General features: G+C 52.4%; 9 protein-coding genes and 1 non-coding gene across 10 annotated transcripts; 6 read left to right on the top strand and 4 right to left on the bottom strand.

Moving 5' to 3' along the window:
* Positions 1–1,033: 1,033 nt before the first annotated feature.
* Asppvi_002281 (karyopherin beta) lies at positions 1,034–4,128 on the top strand (the record flags this gene model as incomplete). The annotated part of the gene is made up of 8 exons (XM_043298271.1): positions 1,034–1,073; positions 1,187–1,245; positions 1,330–2,136; positions 2,192–3,037; positions 3,091–3,423; positions 3,487–3,724; positions 3,778–3,886; positions 3,942–4,128. 8 exons carry the CDS (start codon positions 1,034–1,036, stop codon positions 4,126–4,128), a joined length of 2,619 nt encoding a protein of 872 aa, XP_043154206.1.
* A 1,319-nt stretch (positions 4,129–5,447) lies between these two features.
* On the top strand, positions 5,448–6,109 carry Asppvi_002280 (40S ribosomal protein uS8; the record flags this gene model as incomplete). The annotated part of the gene is made up of 2 exons (XM_043298270.1): positions 5,448–5,580; positions 5,850–6,109. The coding sequence occupies 2 exons, from the start codon at positions 5,448–5,450 to the stop codon at positions 6,107–6,109; spliced, it is 393 nt and encodes a 130-aa protein (XP_043154205.1).
* Positions 6,110–6,501: 392 nt separating this feature from the next.
* On the top strand, positions 6,502–7,757 carry Asppvi_002279 (phosphoglycerate mutase family protein; the record flags this gene model as incomplete). The annotated part of the gene is made up of 4 exons (XM_043298269.1): positions 6,502–6,537; positions 6,625–6,932; positions 7,013–7,585; positions 7,649–7,757. 4 exons carry the CDS (start codon positions 6,502–6,504, stop codon positions 7,755–7,757), a joined length of 1,026 nt encoding a protein of 341 aa, XP_043154204.1.
* Positions 7,758–7,997: 240 nt separating this feature from the next.
* On the bottom strand, positions 7,998–9,970 carry Asppvi_002278 (uncharacterized protein; the record flags this gene model as incomplete). Its single annotated transcript, XM_043298268.1, has 2 exons — positions 7,998–9,623; positions 9,707–9,970. The coding sequence occupies 2 exons, from the start codon at positions 9,968–9,970 to the stop codon at positions 7,998–8,000; spliced, it is 1,890 nt and encodes a 629-aa protein (XP_043154203.1).
* Positions 9,971–10,648: 678 nt separating this feature from the next.
* On the top strand, positions 10,649–12,295 carry Asppvi_002277 (phosphatidylserine decarboxylase 1; the record flags this gene model as incomplete). Its single annotated transcript, XM_043298267.1, has 1 exon — positions 10,649–12,295. The coding sequence occupies one exon, from the start codon at positions 10,649–10,651 to the stop codon at positions 12,293–12,295; it is 1,647 nt and encodes a 548-aa protein (XP_043154202.1).
* Positions 12,296–12,680: 385 nt separating this feature from the next.
* On the top strand, positions 12,681–14,095 carry Asppvi_002276 (anaphase promoting complex subunit DOC1; the record flags this gene model as incomplete). The annotated part of the gene is made up of 2 exons (XM_043298266.1): positions 12,681–13,167; positions 13,230–14,095. The coding sequence occupies 2 exons, from the start codon at positions 12,681–12,683 to the stop codon at positions 14,093–14,095; spliced, it is 1,353 nt and encodes a 450-aa protein (XP_043154201.1).
* Positions 14,096–14,456: 361 nt separating this feature from the next.
* leu2A (3-isopropylmalate dehydrogenase LEU2) lies at positions 14,457–15,894 on the bottom strand (the record flags this gene model as incomplete). The annotated part of the gene is made up of 6 exons (XM_043298265.1): positions 14,457–14,692; positions 14,746–15,373; positions 15,433–15,528; positions 15,590–15,658; positions 15,714–15,776; positions 15,844–15,894. The coding sequence occupies 6 exons, from the start codon at positions 15,892–15,894 to the stop codon at positions 14,457–14,459; spliced, it is 1,143 nt and encodes a 380-aa protein (XP_043154200.1).
* Positions 15,895–16,716: 822 nt separating this feature from the next.
* Positions 16,717–17,724, bottom strand: Asppvi_002274 (CDP-diacylglycerol--inositol 3-phosphatidyltransferase; the record flags this gene model as incomplete). Its single annotated transcript, XM_043298264.1, has 3 exons — positions 16,717–17,052; positions 17,111–17,487; positions 17,553–17,724. The coding sequence occupies 3 exons, from the start codon at positions 17,722–17,724 to the stop codon at positions 16,717–16,719; spliced, it is 885 nt and encodes a 294-aa protein (XP_043154199.1).
* Positions 17,725–18,659: 935 nt separating this feature from the next.
* Positions 18,660–18,731, top strand: Asppvi_002273. Its single transcript has one exon. It is a non-coding gene; the product is annotated as a tRNA-Pro (tRNA).
* A 334-nt stretch (positions 18,732–19,065) lies between these two features.
* Positions 19,066–20,886, bottom strand: Asppvi_002272 (PP2C family serine/threonine-protein phosphatase; the record flags this gene model as incomplete). The annotated part of the gene is made up of 2 exons (XM_043298263.1): positions 19,066–20,696; positions 20,829–20,886. The coding sequence occupies 2 exons, from the start codon at positions 20,884–20,886 to the stop codon at positions 19,066–19,068; spliced, it is 1,689 nt and encodes a 562-aa protein (XP_043154198.1).
* Positions 20,887–21,305: the final 419 nt, after the last annotated feature.

Here is a 21,305-nt window from a genome sequence, read left to right as displayed (position 1 = left end):
GATTACAAGTACGGTAATGACGAAAGTGACTTTAGATCTAGGTAGACATGCGGCGAACAAAAAAAAAGGAAATCCTTTCTCTAAGGTTACGGATAAAAAGAATGAAAAGTACTGTCGGTCAAGTAATATTAATTCATCCCCTGCAATTATTTGATACAGCTGCTGCTGACTGTCATGGTGCGTTGAAAGGGACGTAAAATGTGGCATCACGTGACAGCTCCATTCTCGGATGGGCGGTCGGCGGCCAATGAGGTCACAGCGTTGACGGCAGCTCCGGGCAGCAGCCCCAAGTGCGTCTCAGCGTCCAGTAAAGACACCGGATCTCTCTGTAGGTGTAAGGTTAGGTAGGTACAGAGTCCAGAGTACGATCAAGGTATCTATCCTTAGCCTTAGTCTACTGGTCTAGCATCATCTGTCTCCATACCATTACCATTTGGCATCAAAAGAAGGGAAAATATCCCAGAGGCGAATACAAAAAAAAGGATATCAGCTTTCTGCCCCTCTATCCTCTTCCCTCGTCTTCCTGTTGCCTTCAGTTCTCTCCTCAGCCTTATATCGTCCAGAAAACTCACAGGAAACCCAAATCCCTGCCAGAACTGTCCTTCCTCCACCCCACTACAGAGTACACTACCCATCAAGCGTCTGCCTATCATCAAAGGATTCTGGGGGCTTTTTGTTCATAGCTTTTTCTCCCTTTTCCTCCCTTGTTCTGGCGTGCATTCACCACATCTTTTGGTCCGCTGTCTGGTCTCTTCTCCGGCCTGGTGCATGCCTCGTCATATCCACAAAAACAACCTTTTTGATCTGAGCCTCCAACATCGTTTATTTTTTTTTTCCCCTTCTTCTTTTGACTTCAACCGTCCACTTCAAACACTCTTTTCTGTTTGTGGACAAGTATTTTCTCTCAATCCTTTACAAACCATCCTGGGTCAAGTAAACAAGCGATCCCTATCTTTCTCTTCCCCCCGCCTTTCCCTGTCCTCTTCTCCTCCATTTCCCTGTGATTCTGGGTGCGATTTCCGCTTAAGGCAACATGAACGTCACTCAAGTGTTGGAGGGCACCTTGTCGCCAGGTACGTTGCTCACCCCTCTGTATTATACGAAAGATTTTTCTTTCGAAATCTACATAGATATCATCCAATATGAGCATCGCAGACTGACTTTTGGCTTCTTAACTCTATAATAGATGCGACGACTCGTACAAATGCTGAACAACAACTCCTCCACGCGGCGGAGGTTGACTTCGTATGTCCCGCCAACCCTTCCCCCTCGTCTCTCGTTTGATGTCCGACATCCCAGTTGCTAATATCAACTTGCTGTTTCTTATAGGCCGGTTACCTCACTACCCTTGGTCAAGAGTTGGCAAATGAAAGCGCCGGTCCGCACATTAGAACCGCCGCCGGTCTGGCCTTGAAAAACGCTTTCACTTTCAGAGATCTCGCCAAGTTAAGGGAGGTACAGGAGCGATGGATCTCGGGGATCAGCCCCGACGTAAAGGCGCAGGTCAAGGAGCTGGCGCTCAAGACTCTCGCTTCCAAAGATGCCCGGGCCGGCCAGTCTGCTGCTCAGTTCATCGTTTCGATCGCCGCCATCGAGCTTCCCCGTAACGAATGGCCGGAGCTGATGAACCACCTGGTTCAGAGCGTTGCAACCGGCACCGATCAGCTGAAACAAGCCTCACTCATCACAATTGGTTTCATTTGCGAGTCGCAAGATCCTGAGCTGCGGGAAAGTTTGGCTGCCCACTCTAATGCCATCTTGACGGCCGTTGTCCAGGGTGCCCGGCGCGAGGAGCCCAACATGGACATTCGCAATGCCGCCATCAAGGCCCTCAGTGATTCGGTGGACTTTGTGCGTTCCAACATGGAGAATGAGGGCGAACGGAACTACATCATGCAGGTTGTTTGTGAGGCCACGCAGGCCGATGATCTCCGTGTCCAGGCTGGTGCTTTCGGTTGCCTGAACCGGATTATGGGCTCATATTATGATAAGATGCGTTTCTACATGGAGAAGGCTCTCTTTGGCTTGAGCATCATGGGCATGAAGAGCGAAGAGGAAGACGTTGCCAAGCTCGCCATTGAGTTTTGGTGCACCGTTTGCGAAGAGGAAATTGCCATTGAGGATGACAACGCCGCGGTTCGTGTTTCGCACCTCAAACCTCTGTACCGAATACAACTAACACTTCTTCTAGGCCCAAGCCGAGGGTGCCACTGAAATTCGCCCGTTCTTCAACTTTGCCCGTGTCGCCTGCAGAGAAGTTGTTCCTGTCCTGTTGCAATGCATGTGCAAACAAGATGAGGATGCCACCGAGGACGAGTACAACATTTCCCGGGCGGCTTACCAGGCCCTGCAGCTTTATGCTCAGTGCGTGCAGGGTGATATCATCCAGCCAGTCCTGACCTTCGTCGAGGAGAACATTCGCAACGAGGATTGGCGTCACCGTGATGCCGCGGTTGCTGCATTTGGCGCTATTATGGACGGCCCCGACCCTAAGATTCTGGAGCCTTTGATCAAGCAGGCCCTGAGTGTTCTGATTAGCATGATGGAGGATAGCTCCATCCAGGTCCGTGACTCTACGGCCTACGCGCTCGGGCGCGTTTGTGACTTCTGCTCCGAGACCCTTGACCCTGACGTGCACCTTCAACCCCTTATTACTTGCCTTTTCAACGGCCTTGCCAGTAGCCCCAAGATTGCCAGCTCTTGCTGCTGGGCTTTGATGAACGTTGCCGATCGGTTCGCCGGTGATGTCGGTGCTCACACCAACCCGCTGTCGAAGCACTTCCAGGACAGTGTTAAGTCCCTCCTTACCCTCACAGAGAGGCAGGATGCCGACAACCAGCTCCGCACCGCTGGATATGAGGTGCTCAACTCGTTTGTCACCAACGCCGCCAACGACAGCCTGCCCCTGGTCGCGACGCTGTCCGATGTTATGATCCAGCGTCTGGAGCAGACCGTCCCCATGCAGCAACAGGTTGTCAGTGTCGAGGATCGTATCACCCTGGAGGAGATGCAAACCTCATTGACCAGTGTACTCCTGGTAAGAATTCCCGATGCGCCTCAGGAGAGTTTCCATTACTGACTTGTCGGTAGGCTATTGTTCAACGCCTTGAAACGGAGATCAAGCCCCAGGCGGACCGCATCATGCACGTCATGCTCCAGGTTCTCTCCACCGTTCCTCCCAAGTCCAGCGTTCCCGACGTAGTATTCGCCACTGTGGGTGCCATCGCCAGCGCTCTGGAGGAGGAGTTTGCCAAGTACATGGATTCCTTCACTCCTTTCCTGTACAATGCTCTTGGCAACCAGGAAGAGCCTGCCCTCTGCTCCATGGCCATTGGCCTCGTCAGTGATATCGCCCGTGCCTTGAACGAGAAGGTCCAGCCCTACTGCGATGCCTTTATGAACTACTTGCTGAACAACTTGAGGGTAAGACACCTGGATGAATGATGCGGAATTTAGAAAAATTGACTGACTAACGTGGCGTCACAGAGTGCTACCAATCAGCTTAAGCCCGCGATTCTCGAGACCTTTGGAGACATTGCCCAGGCCATCGGGACGCAATTTGATGTATACCTGCCTGTCGTTGCCCAGGTCCTTCAGCAGGCATCGGCCGTCACAGCCAGTACCGACGTATCTATGGAAATGTTTGACTACATTGTCTCGCTTCGTGAGGGCATCATGGATGCCTGGGGTGGTATCCTTCTGACCTACAAGGGCAAGCCCCAGGGTACGTAGCGATATCTGATTGATCACACTTGACTTATGCTAATAATGTCGCAGCCGCTCAGCTCCAGCCCTATGTTGAATCAATTTTCCAGCTCCTCCACATCATCTCACAGGACATGAGCCGTAGTGAGGGTCTCATGAGGGCGTCTATGGGCGTTCTTGGGTATGGGCTTCTCCCTTTCATTTCTTTTTCTACAGTTTTTCTAACGAACTTCCAGTGATCTCGCTGATACATTCCCCAATGGAGAGTTCGCCAGCTTCTTCCGCAATGAATGGGTCACTGCCCTTGTTAGGGAGACTAGGAACAACCGGGAATACAGCCCCCGTACCATTGACACCGCTCGGTGGACACGCGAGCAGGTCAAGCGTCAGGTCAACTTGTCCACGGCGGCTGCCATGGCTTAAATGTATTCTATCCCGGCCAAGCTACACAACCTTTGCTGTTGGACACGGCTCCCCTTGCACTGAAAGCACTTTACATAAGGTGCCGCATGGGAAGTGACGCCGTGCCCGTTGCCCGTACCCTTGATGTGAGTACAGTTCACTGAGGGCACTGAACATCAGCATGTACACGTTGCAAGCTACTTGTTCCTACCCACGAGCGCATCGCACGTCGGCACTCGTGGCAAACCCCCCTACCCTGATATGATGGAAGTTCTTTTGAGCTGAAGTATCACGCCCCTACGATCCGATTCAACCTTTTTTTGCCCTATTTTCCTCCCTATTCCCAATTCCCCCAACCATGCAGGCATCCGCTGGGCACACTGTTCTCCTTTTTCGGAATCACCCTTCACCTTCACCCCCCTGTTATTTATCTTCTGGCCTTCCTTCCCTTCTCCCCACTTTATTACTAGCACCATTTCCCTTTGCCTCCCGTTCCCTTTTTTCCTTTCCTTATGGCGGTTTTAATTAGACCAAGATTCTCCCTAGCATTTCTGCGAACGTCATGTATGCCCCAAGAAGTCATGTAACCCCTTTCAAGAGAAACATAGCGATGAATCCCTTTTGACACTGAAAGTCCCGTATAATCCTGCCCTTTCTCACATTGAAGTGTGATGAAAAAATCTGTATAGAGGAAATGATACATTAATAAACGTATGAGTAGCCAACATATTACTCGCTCCGGCTGATTCGTGCTGTGTATTGGCTATGTAGTATTGCGGTCTCACATCTTTTTCTCTTTGCCTTAATGCCTGAGGCACAAGCGGGGCGTGGAAATTATCAGCACGTGACCGATAAGGGCACAAATAATGGAAACCCTAAGCGCGCACATCCGCGGAAACCTCACCGTCTTTTTCTTACGCCGAGATCGATCCTGAATTAACCTCCTGTCCTCACCAACGCCGTCAATTCGACCTCGAGGTATGTTCTGTTCGCTATTCTCAATTCATTTGCAGCCCCCCAGCTAGTCTGGGAGAGCAATCACCATCTCGTCCTTGGCTTTTTTGTGTCAATTCGGTCAAAATGGCGACCGGGAACGAAGAAGCCAAAAGACGCAGGGTGATACGCTTCTCTCATCACGACACGGGCTTAAGAACCCCTGGGGGGCACTCTTTGCGCTCGAAGACTACTGGTGGCTGACTTGTTTTCTCTCTTCCGGGAGCAAAATTTCTCGAGCCGGGTGGATCCCGTGCGGTGAGAAATTTGCTTCCCTAGAGGGTTCCGACTTATAGATACCTCATTTCCACATTTCCTCGATTTGAGAATCTCAATCAACCGTCAAAATGGTCAAGACTTCCGTCCTCAACGATGCGCTCAACGCCATCAACAACGCCGAGAAGGCCGGTAAGCGCCAGGTTCTGATCAGACCTAGCTCCAAGGTCATCGTCAAGTTCCTCAGCGTCATGCAGAAGCACGGTACGTTCTGTCTTTTTACCTTTATACCATCATGAAGAAATGGAGGTTTGGAAACTTGCGAGATCTGGGAAGGACAAGCATCATTCGGGTTGATAACTAGGCGGCGGTTTCGAATCTTAACCCACTCTACAACGTCTGCCCTTTAAGTACCCGATATATTGAAGATTGTTTCATAGAAACATGTGAAGATCTTACAAGTTTCCAAAACTCCTTTCTTTGTGTTTGGCAGCTTTTAAATCTTCGCTACATCCATACTGACTTGCTATCAGGCTACATTGGCGAGTTCGAGGAGGTCGATGACCACCGCTCCGGCAAGATCGTCATCCAGCTCAACGGTCGTCTCAACAAGTGCGGTGTCATCAACCCCCGTTACCCCGTCCAGCTCCCCGACATTGAGCAGTGGGCCGTCCAGCTCCTGCCCTCTCGTCAGTTCGGCTACGTTGTCCTGACCACCTCCGCCGGTATCATGGACCACGAGGAGGCTCGTCGCAAGCACGTTGCTGGCAAGCTCCTTGGCTTCTTCTACTAGACAACTCCGTCAGAATTGAAATAAAAGTTTTGAGGTCTTGTCTCTGTGTCGGAAATAGCATGGCTTGGGTTTGATGTAGGAGCGAGGAAATGCTCGATGGTCGAGGCGTCTTGGCGAAGCAGTTGAGGATAATACCCTGGCAGAAACGCCATAGATAGTTTTACTGGAGTGTGAAACTTGCACCTATCTCAATTCAGTCGGCTATTCTGTCCGTCATTCTTATCCTGTGCCCTTTAGCGTGTAAACCTCTAGACGTAGACCACATCCGAACCGAGGTTCACTTCCACCGCCTGGCTTCGTTTAGTTCCCCGCAATTCTCCAGAGTGGTTGACTGTCMTCCTGTTTATATTCCTGTAGTTATCCTGTATTATCCGCTTCTCGACTGCTGCAATATGCCCTTGGACACAATATATTTAACGCGCCATGGCGTACGTACCTCGAGTCAACTCGCTAACTCCCCACCCTCCCCGATCCAGAACACCCATATCCATCCAGATCACTAACCCCATCTCCAGCACCGCCTCAATTGGACCATCGACTACAAAACAGGCACATACAAAGCCCAATTCCCAACTGCAACCGGAAACCCCGCCGACCCAACCCTAACCTCCCATGGCGTCCGGCAATCGCACGAGCTGGCCGCGCACATCGCAAGTCCGCGGTTCCAGCCTAAGCCGTTCCGCGTGTACTGCAGCCCCTTCTACCGCTGTCTGCAGACGATCCAGCCCGCTGTCGAGGCACTGAAAGCAAAGCAGCAGCACGAGCAGAGCAGCGATATCGAGCCCGGCGCGGACTTTGACGTCAGGATCGAGAATGGGATAGGGTAGTCGCGGCACCTCCTCCCTCCCAACCTTACCACAGTTATAGAAGATACACTGCTAACGCAGATACATATATGGATAGGGAATGGTTCGGCTCAACCTCCTTCTTCCAGCATCCCTCCCCCGCATCACCCGCAACCCTCCACACCCACTTCCCCAGCATCCTCCCGTCCGACCCCTCAAAGCACAGCCCACACCTCATCCCCTCCCCCCGCGGCGAGACCATCGCCCAACTGCACGATCGTCTTGCCACCGCGCTGGCAGGCATCATCGCCGACCTGGACGCCGAGATCGCAGCCCTAGAGGCATCGCAGCGGCCCGACCAGCGCACCAGCAAGGCGCTGCTTATCTGCTCGCATGCGGCGCCGCTGATTGCCATGGGCCGGGCGTTGACGGGCGCGATGCCGGAGGATAGCTCGACGGAGGACTTTTTTGTCTTTACGGCTGGGTTGAGTACGTTTCGGCGGAGACGAAACGAAGCTGGTACAGCTGGGGCGGAGGTGTCCCCTGTGGAGGCGTTGGCTCCAGGGACAAAAATCCTGCGGGCTGAGACGAGAGTGCCGGATTGGCGGGGTGGGAAGGGTGTTGGGGGTGGATGGGACTGTGTGAAGAATGGGGACTGCGCGTTTCTCACCACGGGGGCTGAAAGGGGCTGGTGAGTACTTCCTTCTACCGTTGGTTTCAGTGTCAGGAGTAGGACTAATGTGGCGATGGATAGGCACTTTAGTGGAGAGGAGTCGTTTGATACAGGGCCGATGGCGCCGCCGTCTGAGGTTCCTACCTCCCCTCAGGGTACGGCATCACAGAAGCTCGGCCCAAAGTTGTGAATAGAGCATTGGGGTTGGTGGGAAGAGATTCTCTAGCAGATACCATAGATGAGGAACATAGAGCCAACAGGTTTTGATCTGAAAATTAGAGAGAAATACCTGTTACACAATTTCAACTATGAGTAGACACGTCAATGCATTTCGACGAATGTGTTATTCTACATCAGAATAATCAAAATGCAGGCTAAAGAACGCTCATGCGATGGCTCAACGCTAATATCAAGAAGAGAAAATGTTCGCTCATTCGTCACGCTCAAGGGGTATCAAAGGCTCGGATTGATTCGTAGTCATGGTGTTCTGTTCGGCTTGCTCGACGCGTGGCTCATTTGCGCCGTTCGCTTCCTCGTGAGACTCCTGCCGCTCGGCAATGTTTTCGCGGTCGTTCTCGGTCTCCTGTTGCCTGCGACGCTCCTCTTCTTCTCGTGCGAGCTGCGCGTTACGGGCTGCCTCGGCTGCATTTCGCACCTCAATCTGTCTTTCGCCCACCCCGGGGACCAGACTGGCGATGAACAGCGCTGCAGATCGTTCCAATCGCCGGACACCCTGACGGAGCTGACCGGGCAGAGTGGCACGATTGTCGGGGAGCATGCCAGTGCCATTCACTGCAGCCTGAGCGCCATTATTGCCAGCAGCATCAGGAGCTACATGTAACAATCCCTCAAGGTGACGCTGGAAAGGAGCGACTGTCATGTTGAACAGCTGCCGCGGAACACTGGTCTCGGAAAGAAGAGATGCAACCACGGCTAGCGTAACATATAAGACTCGCAACCAAGTTCCTGGCTCGCTGAACATGTAGCAGAAAAAATACAGCCGGACGAAGAGCCAGATGCGTCTAATATACCTGGACAGATCAACCTGTCCATTGTTCACCGCTCGCTGGTTTAGCACAGCTTGCCGAACAACATTTTCCAGGACTACAGCCTCCTGATTGGCGCGGAATCCTGCCGGTTGAGCTGGAGCCTGCATGGGTGTAAACTCAGGAGTCTGCGACGCATGGAAGGAAGCAAGCGACGCCTGAATTGAATTTGTCGCGCCCGGAGACGTGACTAGAGCTTGATATCCACCTGGCGACGATAGAAGGTACAGAGGAGGGCGCGCCTGTTCCGCATTTGCAGAAGCGTTGGTAGCGAGGTGAGATGGTTGCAATCTAGACTGCGTAATGCGAAGTTGATCCGCGCGAGTGTAAACGTTAAAAATACGGGAGAGCAACGCTTCAATGTTTCCATTGCGTTCGGCACGTGGATCACTGTAGAGATCGTCTAGCATCTCGCAAAGCTGATTACGAATACGAATGATTCGTTCTGCTGGAGGTGCGATTCCCAGTTGAAGCTGATCCTCGGCATAGTTTACCTGTAGCTGTAGGACATCTAGACGAGCACGGATATTCATGGCCTGAGCCCCCGTGGAGGGCAAAGGACCAGTGGGCCAAGATCGGGGTAGGGGAACATCTGAAGGCCCCAGTGGCCCATGAACTCTTGTTGACCATCTCGTAGGAGGATGACCTGACTGAAAGACACCCGTCCGCTGTTGTGCGCCTGTTTGATCTACGGAGGGAGTGGATGTTGCGACCCCCTGCGGGCCCGATCTCGGCTGGTGAGCGGCGGTCCGAATTTGTCGTCGAATCTGGTCTATGTTACGCTGAAGGGCAAGTCCGATCTCAGCTTCATGTGGCACGCCAGTAAGTATCGAGCCCCTTTGTCTGAAATTCTGGGTAGAAGTTGGAAGTGCAGAAGACCATGCCCTATTGAGAAAAGGGTCTGGAAGGCGGCCAGTTGCAGGGGGTTCGGAAGCGGATGGAATGGAGGTTCTAGCGGAGCCGGCAGTGGAGGGCGGTGGGAGAGCAAGATGCATGGAATATTCTGTACTCTAAGCGTGTAGTCGATTGTCAGTAGCTATTCCAAATGCGAGAGAGGCTCAGCCGAATAAAGGGGATTAGCGGTGGAGCATACATCCATGGGGCCCAGGACGCTTTCCAGTGTCATAGCATCGTCTAAAAGTGCCCTTCCGCGCCAGATCAATCTCTGTTTACTCGGCGCGGGACGACTTGGTATTGATTCGGTCAAGCGAGCTTTGAGACCAGCCACAGTCGTAGAGAGGGGAAGATCATCGAAGGTGAAGCGATTGGGTAGAGACGGGCAGAGCACGTGCAAGGTGATGCTGCGCGGAACGGTCTCCGACGCTGCAGTTTGTTGATCAGAAGAATTGGACGCCATAATCTGGAAACCCGAGGTTTCTGCTTTCAAAAGTTTGACCGAAATTGACCGAAGTGTAGTTGACAGGTGCTCATAATCCTCTCAGGTACATACCGTTGACGCTGTACCAGTCGTGGAGGCTGAGAAATGATGGCAAGCGATCAGAATTCGTCAAGTCGAGACTGGAGCTAAGTATTCAAACAATAAATTCAAATGGAATATTCATTCTTCGCTCGGTCGGAAACAGGTGTAAAAGAAAGAAGAGAAGAACTAGAACTATCAAAGCGGAGCGCGGAGAGAGAGCGGCGTTGAGGATGACGGTGTCCTTTTCATCAGTCAGTCGGTCAGTACCCCACCGTATGGATGTAGAGACTCAGACATAAACAGATTAATAAACTACCCGTTGCAAATGACCCCCATGTACTCAGAGACAGTACAAGGTAGAGAAGATGGAGAAAACTAATGGAAAAGATGGGATAAACAACAGACGCTGTAGAGCATCGAAGAAGCCGATAGACATGCTTATTCTGCCGGGCGGTGGGCGTCGCATGACGCAAAACTTAAAGAGAAATAATGAATGCATACCGGTTGGCTGACAAGAAATCCATCTCATCTCAGTCTGCTTGTACAGGACACCACATACACCATCGCTATCTCTTCTCCCGTAAGGGATGATGTCTCTGGAGTAGATCAGTGATTATGGCCCTGTGCCTCTCCAACTGTTCTGCGCCCTTTCGCCGGAAGCTCACGATTCCCCCTAATGGGGGCAGAGCTGCAGTGATGGATATGGTGTCTTTCAGAGCAACTGGTCGACGCAGGACCGGTCCTAGAGAATTTTCTACAAAGTCATGGAAGCAGTACAATGGCCAGAACAACCATGAGCGTTCGTCGCCAAGGGGCTCCTTTGGATCTCGACTTCGATTTGCCTTGCGAACCACAAAAGTAGAATGGTACCCGATTCCCGTCGGTCTGGGTATCGGTTTGCTCGGTGTGCTGCACTTTTACAAGTCTCAGCGGGCGGAACGAGAACGCGCCGAGAGGGAGGCGCTTGGAGAGTCCTTTCATTTCGAGAATCCCCCTCCGCGTCCCCGAGTCAGGCCCAGCGGACCATGGCAGGTCCAGATCTTGTCGACATTGCCTCTCAAGGCAATGTCTCGCTGGTGGGGAGCCTTCAACGAGCTGGAACTCCCTTATTATCTTCGTGTTCCCGGATTCAAACTTTATTCTTGGATCTTTGGTGTCAATCTGGATGAAGTAGCCGAACCAGACCTTCACACGTATCCGAATTTGGCGGCGTTCTTCTATCGCAAACTAAAGCCAGGCGTTCGACCACTAGATCCCGACCCTCGCGCCATTGTCTCCCCATCAGATGGCCGCATCCTACAGTTCGGTCTGATCGACCGCGGTGAGGTGGAACAAGTCAAGGGTATAACGTACAGCCTGGATGCACTCTTAGGTGCTGCCACACCATCTTCCGCTGATCACAGCAAGAAGTTTATGAACCACATGGCAGAACCATCTCATAAAGATGCAGCTAATATGTTAGCTGATGAGGAATTTGCCAAAGTGAATGGAATCTCGTATACGCTGCCGACCCTCCTTGCAGGAGACAAGGGAGGGGCACGGAGACGGGCGGCTTCTTTGGACGCATCCACCAAGTCAGAAGCTGCTTCAGAAGAAGCAGTGAAGGCCGATCTTGCTCGGGGGGATGGCTCTCCATGGTACGCGCCTAAGCCGACATCGAACAATGCGCTCTACTACGTGGTAATCTATCTTGCGCCCGGTGATTATCATCGCTTCCACTCTCCCGTGTCATGGGTTGTCGAGAGCCGTCGACACTTTGCAGGCGAACTATACTCTGTTTCACCTTATCTTCAACGTCACTTACCAGGCCTCTTTACTCTCAACGAGCGAGTTGCTCTACTGGGTCGCTGGCGATGGGGCTTTTTCAGCTATATTCCGGTAGGCGCCACGAACGTGGGGTCCATCAAGATCAACTTCGACTCAGAATTACGCACGAACAGTCTCACAACAGACACAGCTGCAGACAGGGCTGCAGCACTTGCCGCACAGAGGGGCGAGCAATATCCCGGATTTGTTGAGGCAACCTACCTCCATGCAAGCAGGACGCTGGGCGGGCATCCCCTGCGGAGAGGAGAAGAAATGGGTGGCTTCCAATTGGGTAGCTCCATCGTGCTTGTCTTCGAGGCTCCGATGGGAACCAGGAAATCATTCGACATTGGCTGGGATGAAGGGAAACGTGAAGGAGGATGGAACTGGACCATTGAGAAAGGCCAGCGTATCAAGATGGGCCAGAAGTTGGGTTACGTGGACATTCAGGAATAGAAAGGACTCTTGCCTGGATTGGCATAGGAGTGGGTTTGATTTCAACAGCGCATCCTGCACCTATCCTGGGGTCCGACTTGTTACGGCTGCTCATCGTTGTATCATAGCATATCTTCTATTAAATCTGTTTTTTAGACGGTTCAACCTGTGGCACTTATAGAGAGGTGGTGATTGGGAAAGGTCTTCTCTTCTATTGTATGCTCATTGTTTGCAGCACGTGACAACGCGGAGATTCAATTGTTTGCTGACGCGATAAGATCAAGAAAGTCGGAGTAGATTCCGCGAGAGAGAACGTTCCGTACAGATCCTACCACACGAGCTTTTGCAATGCCTGGATAGATGCAAACCCAGAGCAGACTATCTCAAATTCCCTCAAAACTCAAAAATGCCTCGCCATCACCTCCTCCGAAGACACCCCGCGCCGGTCCCAGAAACAAACTCCAACGAACCCCCACAGCAACAAAGAAGCAGATCGCGACTGGGCCATGGATCTGCTCAACAACAATTTCAGACGCCCCCGTCGCGGAATATCCCCCAATTGCATCCTTCATCTGGACATGTCGAGATGGCAGAGGCCGCTCCCGCCCACCCTGGTGCCGCTGCGCAAGCTGCGCTGTTTTCTCTGTTCGGGCGGGGAGTTTCTGGCCGTCAGCGAGGGCAGATGATGGATGAGGACGGACAAGATGACGAAGAAGATATGGGCGAAGAGGAGGAGGAGGAGGAGGTAGATCAGAGTTATGAAATGGACCATCGGCGTCTAGACCTGGAGCCAGAGGAGGAAGAGAGGGATTTCTCCGCAGAGGAGATGGAAGGCATGGCTGGCGAGGAGTTGGAAGGCGAAGAAGACGAAGATGAACTGATGCACGATCGGGGTAAGCTAGCACAATCCCCCTCGGTTTTACCGCAAAGGGGTAATTGCTCATCTACTCCACAGACAGATCACCCTCGCCGCTACCGAGCAACCTCCGCGAAATATCCTCCCTAGCCTCGTGGACCGTCTCGACACACAAGCCAGGCTGCGGTGTCGCAGCCCTCCGTCACCCCTCATCCACCCAGTACTGGCAATCCGACGGGCCGCAACCGCACATGCTAACCCTGCATTTCTTCAAGCTTGTCGCAGTGGTCAAAATCCGCGTCTACCTCGACTTCGAGATGGACGAGAGCTACACACCTACCAAGATGGTATTCCTAGCCGGCATGGGCGGCAACGACCTGGTGGAGTTCGCAACATGGGAAGGCGAAGGGCCCTGCGGCTGGGTCGATATACCTCTGGAAGGGGTGGGAGGCCGAGACGGCGGCTGGGTCCGGAGGCGACGGCGGAAGCGCACGCGGACCCGTCTCCAGGACGGCAAGGGCAAGGGAAAAGGAAAATCCAAGGGCGTCGCGTGGCCAGACTATATGTTTTCGGACTCAGAGAACCCGGTTGAATACGACGAAGCGGCTTACGACTACGACGACGGTGAAAGTGCCAGCGAGGACGACGAAGACGACCCGTATGCGGGGAATGTGCTGAAAGCCATGGTGATCCAGATGCGCGTGACGGAGAACCATCAGAACGGGAAGGATACGCATGTGCGCGGATTCCAGGTGTTTGCGCGCGACGACGATCGGCGACGCATTGGCAATGCCCCCTCCGCCTCTGCGGATGGACGGACCCGAAGGCACAGTGCTCGACGGTCCCTTCGTGGAAGTCTCAACGATGGTGGGGCTGAGGGACGCAATCCCAATGGGGACACTGACGGGGGTAGGGTCGGTGGCCTGGAGGAGCCGGACTGGATGGGGGAGCCTGTAATACGATAGGAATGAGAGTCATCACTGGGTTTTTGCCCTTGTATGTCTTATCATTTGGGATGGCATTCTGCAAAATGGTGTTCGCGGTGGATTCTCATTTCTCAACCAAGCGACAGGTGTATGAGGGCGGGTTTGCTATCGGTATTCTGTGTTTACGAGTTAAGATACCCATTTCTTACCTTTCTTTATATCTACTACATGGAGCGAGAGATACTATTGACAATCACGGGCCAGTGGCCTCGATATTCTGATAATTAAGTACTGTGTCATATCTATTTAATCCTGACCGAGTCATATCCCATTTGACATTACATGGAACTGAAATTGCTCGTGCGATGAGAAAACCGAAAACCTGCTTTTTGTTGATCAATCATTGCTTCAACAGCTTCTCCAGCTCAGCAGCGACAGCGTCGCCGACCTGGCTAGTTGTCGACTTGCCACCAATATCGCCAGTGCGGACGCCGGCCTCGATCACATTGCGGACAGCGGTCTCGATGGCCTTGGCGTCGTCCATGCGGCCCAGGGAGTACTGCATCATCATGGCAACGGAGAGAATGGCGGCGACGGGGTTGACGATGCCCTTGCCTGCAATGTCGGGGGCGGAACCTGTTTTCCTTGTCAGCATACTCTCAGATCGCAAGCTGTAGACGACCACGTACCGTGAATAGGCTCGTAGATACCGTTGACCTTGGTCTTTCCGTCCGGAATACCGCTCAAGCTCGCGCTGGGCAAGAGGCCCAGAGAGCCGGGGATAACGCTCGCCTCATCACTGATGATGTCACCGAACAGGTTGCTGGTGACAACGATACCGTTGAGCTTCCTAGGCTCCTTGACCATGATCATGGCCGCGGAGTCGATGAGCTGGTGCTCGACCTTGAGCTGGGGGAACTCCTTGGCCATGACTTCCGTCACGGTCTTGCGCCACAGACGGCTAGTAGCGAGGACGTTGGCCTTGTCCAAGCTCCACACGGGTAGAGGGGGGTTGTGCTGCAGGGCCAGGTGGCCCGCGAGACGAGTGATGCGCTCGATCTCCGCGCGGGAGTAGGGCTCCGTGTCCATGGCGAAGCCGCTGCCGTCGTCCTCCTTGCGCTCGCCGAAGTAGATACCGCCGGTCAATTCGCGGATGATGTTGAAGTCGACGCCGCGGCAGACTTCGGGGCGGAGAGGGGAGCCGTCGACCAGCGACGGGGCGGCGAAGTTGCAGGGGCGCAGGTTACCGAATGTGCCCATCTCCTTGCGCAGTCGGAGGAGGCCCTGTTCGGGGCGGACGGCGCCAGTGCCCCATTTCTACAGGTGGCGTTAGCTTTCGAGCTCCTCTGGGGGTGTATGAGGAAGCGTTCACGTACAGGCCCACCAATGGCACCAAGGAGAACGGCATCGGCGTTCTTCGCGGCGTTCAGAGCTTCGTCGGTTAGGGGAGATCCGGTAGCATCGATCGATGCCTACAGGGTTCTCGTGAGCAAATTGGCTGAAGAAATGCAGGTTCAAGACGACGTCACTTACACCACCGAGCAGTTGATCCTGGAGGTTGAAGGTAGCGTCGTCACGGCACTTCTCAATAACACGGAGGACCTAGCATTTGACGGATCTTATTAGCTGATGTGGTGATTTGCGACGAAAGACACACAGAGTGTGTCTCCGTCGACAGCAACATCTGTTGTCTGCTCACCTTGATTGCCTCGGCGGTCACCTATGGCCAAAGGTATACTCATTAGCTATCTGACGCGAGGAATACCTGCTTGGGACCTCGAACTTACCTCCGGACCACAGTGGTCACCAGCAAAAACGACAATGTTATATGACGGCATTATGAGTATACAATTAGAAGAAAAGAACTGAACCTTGGGAGATTGAAGAACAATTGCAGGTGAGTGAAGTTGAAATATCCCTCAAAGGTATGGAGGGGTGGATGCACCCCGCGCGCCGACACCGGAGACGGAGATCCTTCGGAATCCACTTTAAGCCGACTGGACCTGGAGCTATACATAACAACCCAAAACAGCTACCTGAGGAACGGTAAATTGCTACTGATGATATATAGGCAGACTCATTCCTGGTCATTAATTACCCCAGATACACCCAGCCATAGTAATGATGATGATGATCTGCTCACAAGCATTTTGACTATGTCCACTGATTCTCACGAAAACAAATTAAAAAAAAAAATTACCTAGCAGGCGCAGGAGAAGAGCCTAGTCGACAAGAAAACAAGAAGGAAATGAAAAGAAAGAAGAATTCTAAAAGTGATGCCGGAGCAGGCATCTGTAGTGCGAAATATTCACCTGTACGGGGATCCCACAACCAGATGGACCCCATCGACTGCTTCTTCATAAGACGCTTTTGAAAGAACCAGGGTGTTCCCATAAGCGGATGAATAACAGCAAGCAGAACGATAATTGTAGCCAGAGCTGCTTCTTAGGCTCAGGATAGTGACCGTAGGATCGAACCACGCATAAAGAAGCTAGAAGCCAACAAAGTAGACATATAAAGGCTCCGTTCTCGCAAAGCAATTCAATGATGAAGTGCCGAAATCGAGAAAGAGTACAGGACACGGACAGTCGAGTGCCACCTTGACAAAGCTCTCAAGTGAGGAAGGCTAGCTCGCTTGGGCGTTGCAGCGCTGGAGCCGTCTACAGTGTCTTTCCGGCCCGTTCCGCCTTGCGTCTAGCAAGGTCACCTTCAGCAAGCCACTTGCTGGCCTTCACCAGCTGAACAACGTTGATAAATTGCTTCAGAGCCATAACTGGGGCGGAGATTCCGGTGATAACCCAAGGCCAGAAGCTGTCAATCTTGTTTGCCCGGGCAAGCTCCAGAGCTCCGGCGCTCCAGGGGCTACCGAGAGCCGGAGGCGCATTGGGGTCTTGAGCTTGAAGAAGAGACGGCGAGAGAATAGGAGACGAGAAGGAGAGCAGGTAAAGACCAATGAAGAAAAGTTCATTGAGCGCACAGCATATGAAAAGTACGGTCTGCAGGCTCTGTCAGTAAATGAGATTCTTGATCTCGTAGACCTTGCATCGCGCTCACCTTGCTGTGGTAGTACTGGTACAGAATCCAGCTTCTGGTAGCCTCAACGTTCTTGTGGCTCTGGCCAGCTCCTCCCATGCTAAGCGTGGCGTACATGTGCATATAATGGCTGGCGAGGTCCAGAGAAATCAGACTCTGAAAAATGATCGCCCACCGCGGCCACGCAGAGCTGAGGAATACCAGTAGACAGGCGGTTGTGCACCGGTCCGTCACCATGTCGAGCACCGCACCAAAAGTGGTGGACTGATTGTAGTATCGCGCTGCGTATCCATCCAAGGCATCCAACAAGCATGATACGCTATATAGTAAAGAGCATGTTCGAGGGTGAAGGGGCATGTAGTAAAGAGAGGCAATGGTCAAGAAAACTCGTGAATACCCTGCACCGTTGCGGCAGCGGTCAGCATCTCATTCAAACGAGGAAGCCTGTATATAATTTACTTACCGATGAGGTTCGGAATGAAAAGAAAGACATTCTCCCTAGCCTCCGCGTCAGGAGAAGGAGAACTACTTTTTCGGGGAGACTTCCGCGTCGTGCCGTTGCTGGTAGACGTCACGTCGCTATCCTCTGATTGAGCAGCCAGGGCGGCTTTTTGTCTTCTCGTTCTGGCGCTCATCATGAAATGTGTGCGACGCGCAATTTATCCAACCGAGAAGTCGCCCCAGATAGGAAGGGTTGTAGCTGGTAAGGTGTAGAGCAGCCGATAAGTAAAATAGAGGATAAGCTGAAGATAACGAAAACAATGACGCCGCAGTGGGCGAGATCTTGTCCGAAGACTCAATGGCCAAACGAGACTTGTGATGTAAGCTGCGCACAGAGGTGTGCCGGTCAAAAATCAGATGTTGATATGATTAACACTGCAATAACCACGATCAATGAGTCTGGCGTTCAGGGAGCGATAAAAGACAAATCGTTAGTTGTGGAGAGCGAGAGACCTTACCGAGCGAGATTTGTAAAGCACGTACCGACGAGTTCCGCTTTGCTGTGACGCGGCCCTCCTGGGACAACGCTCGATCTCAAGGACTTAGGGAACGTAAGGTGAATTTAATGAGCGCAGGGAAACATAGGCCAAGGGTCGCGTTGCTTGAACGACCTTGGATTTCAATCTTGATTAGTTGGATGGGCAATCAGGAGACGTCCCGGGAAGTTGCTTGGTCGTGTGTGTTATGTTGGCGATAAGGCCGATAAGCAATGAAGCTCTCGCAGCGTCAAGCCAAGAGCAAACGGCACTTTGTTTCTACTCGAGACAATGGCAGGACAAGTGAAGATGATCAGATGGAGGACATAGCCAGATGGCTGTAAAATCTGCTGCCTTAACAGCAATGTTCGATAAGCCCCGTGCTCAGGGGACCCCTACTGCGGGAGAAGAATCCGTATGCGGCCAGGAACGTTAGATTCTTTTTTTTTTCTTTTCAATTGATCAGAGCGTTCGGCGACTAGGATCTCCATAGACTCCTACGGGCATCATAGGCATATGGAATTTGATACAGATTTGTATGCCTGGCGTGAAAATAAATCAGAACAGTCTTACTTGCTTATATCATATCGAGTGCCCAAATCCGCTAGTGTCATGATTCTCGCTTTGGGTGCGAGAGGTCGCGCGTTTGACTCGCGCTTCGGGCCTTCCTTTTTTACCCTTCCTTTGCAGGAATAAGAGGCGGCTGCTTGCGGATATCCCGCGGCGGTACTCCGTACAGACGCTAGGGACAAATAATGCATTATTCAACTCTAGATTGAATATTGCAGTTGCTTCCGTATTTTCATTTGATCTCATCTGATATATCCAAGTATCGCAAGTACACAATATCAGTTTAAGGTAACAAAAGAAAAACCCTTCGGCCCCGGAATCCATGAGAATGTATGTACAGCAGGAATTCGGGGCCCTCTAGCCACCGGCAGTGCCTGGAAGTATTACAACAAAAAAATATGTACAATTATGGGTATTAATGGCTCCTGCTCATCGCCGTGAACTGCGCGGATCAGTTGCTTCTTGTCGACGCCATTCTCGGGATTCTTTCGTCCCAAGACTCCCAAGCCCTCCTTCCTGTCGACGCTCCCAGCCACCCAAACGGATAACGAGGCATGTTGCATTATCCCCTTCTTTTGTCACTTCCGTGGCGAAGTTGACCACGTTTCGAGCCCCTTCGTCCGGCGTCTTGGCTTCCTTGATTATGTCGACAACTTCTTGATCGGTGAGCGTTCCGCTAATTCCATCAGTCATGAGGACTAGGAATGAGTACTCTGCTGGACCCATTTCGATGCGCCGAATTTCTGGTTCTGCGGACACGCCAATGCGTTTCGACTGGACGTCACCAAAGGCACGCGTATTGGCTAAACCACTCATGCGCTCCTCGCCGAAGGAGTCGGTTACAAATGTGGCGGCATATCGCCTCAACCGATTGGCTTCGATTGGGGAAGAAGGATGATGGTTGGATGTGAGAGGGATTGCTTCACCCGTTGCAGTAGAACATAGCAGAATCCTCGTGTCACCCACGTGCGAGATCAGTAGACTTGACGGAGCGGATGGATGCCAGAACGGAGTGGGAGTTGGAGTCGAGATGAGGGCAATACTGGCCGTGCTACCTCCCTTGAATCGTCGGTAACCGCCAAGCTTCAACCGCTCTGTATGCTTTGGCCCGTACAGAATGTCATCCTGATACTGGGGCTTATGAGCCGTCGCCAGTTCATCGTCTTCTTTGGCGGCTTGCGCCGAAACGAAGTCAAGGTCCGCACGCAGAAACGCATACTCTAGAATCTCTTCAATCGTGACACCCCCCGCATGATCCTCCCCATTGCTTGCCGGGCTCCCGTTTCCTCGAGCGCCGTTGCCACGATACGAGAAGTGGGCCGGCACAAATCGCTTGAAGTAGCCTCCGACCAGCCTTCTCCAGTTCTGAACTAGAGTTTTCTCCATCTCCATCATTCTCTTATGATTGCCCCCTTGTATGATGGGCAGATCGCCCCGTGAGATCTCCGACTCATTCTTGGGAAAGTGGCCCTCTCTGTCCTTGCTCAGGCTCGACTGAAATTCGGATTCGGCTGCCGTGTCCTGTATATATTCATGTAGCGTGTCTTTCAAGAATGTGCTGCATTCGCTCCCTCCATGCCCATCGAACACGCCAAAGTAGAAGACTTGCGGGTCGCCGCTGGCGCTATCTGCACCCCGGTTCTCCAGAGGCGCAGCGCTGCGCTTGATAGTCACAGACGCAGGGGGGCGCTTCGCGAAGGCAGGAATATCAAGGACGCCAGCCTGGTGCGTATCCTCATTCGAGACACGAGTCCCACGGGATGTGGCAGCACCGAAGTGGTGTTTCGCACTGCGCAGCGGTATCCGGACGACGGTCGTCTCGCGGTCAACTAGGGCCTGGAAGGAGGTCGGCGGATGTGATATCGCACCGGTATGAGGTACAGAAGCGGAGCGAGGAAACTTATGATAGGAACTAGACAGTCCTCTGGGATCCGGATGTAGGGACGAGGATGGCAGGTGGGTAACAAAGTAGTCGTGGAATTCTGGCCGCTTGACAGTCCGGGAATTGGTGGACGCCGCCGAGTTCGTGTTCTGATGACGCTTTGGTAGTGCAACGAAAGCTTGAGACAAACATTATGTCAGTAAGCGCGTCAACGTTTCACAGGATCATTGCAGACACAGCTCCGAGATCTGTATAGCGGCGTCGGAGATAAGACTTGCGGGAGGGGAAACAGGAGAAGAGCTCGACGTACTAAAGTTCGTCAAGGTCCACGTTCGGACAGTGACTCGCCTCGCAGGAGCCCAAATCATGGAAGTGAAGGCATTGAAAAGTAACTAGCTTTGGAATATGTTCAAAAATGGTTTATTATAGACACCCTCGCAGGTTCATGCTGGAGGGATCCTGTCTTGGTCTCGGAGATCAGCGAAGAGAGGCTCTTTTGATGGGTGTGCGGCCCGAGCGTCTCTTTGCGACGGAGAAATGCCACGGCAGTTTGTTCAGCTGATGACATTTCCTGCTTGGCAGAGACTATATCACCATAATCCAGACTGCATAGTATAGTCAATTATGGATCAAAAAATGCATCGAGGACGATCAATATCACATTATACAGGGGCTACTGCATTATTGGATGCTAAGCTCAAGATTCGCCAATACGAGTCTGTTTAATTACGGCCAATGCGACTTTAATTTAGCGACGTGGCTGTTGATCCTTAGCGAATCCTTCGAC

Source organism: Aspergillus pseudoviridinutans (genome assembly GCF_018340605.1).
Source record: "Aspergillus pseudoviridinutans IFM 55266 DNA, scaffold_2, whole genome shotgun sequence".
NCBI classification, from domain to species: Eukaryota; Fungi; Ascomycota; class Eurotiomycetes; order Eurotiales; family Aspergillaceae; genus Aspergillus; species Aspergillus pseudoviridinutans.
Note: the sequence above shows the minus strand (reverse complement) of the source record. Positions and strands in the feature narration are given on the sequence as shown.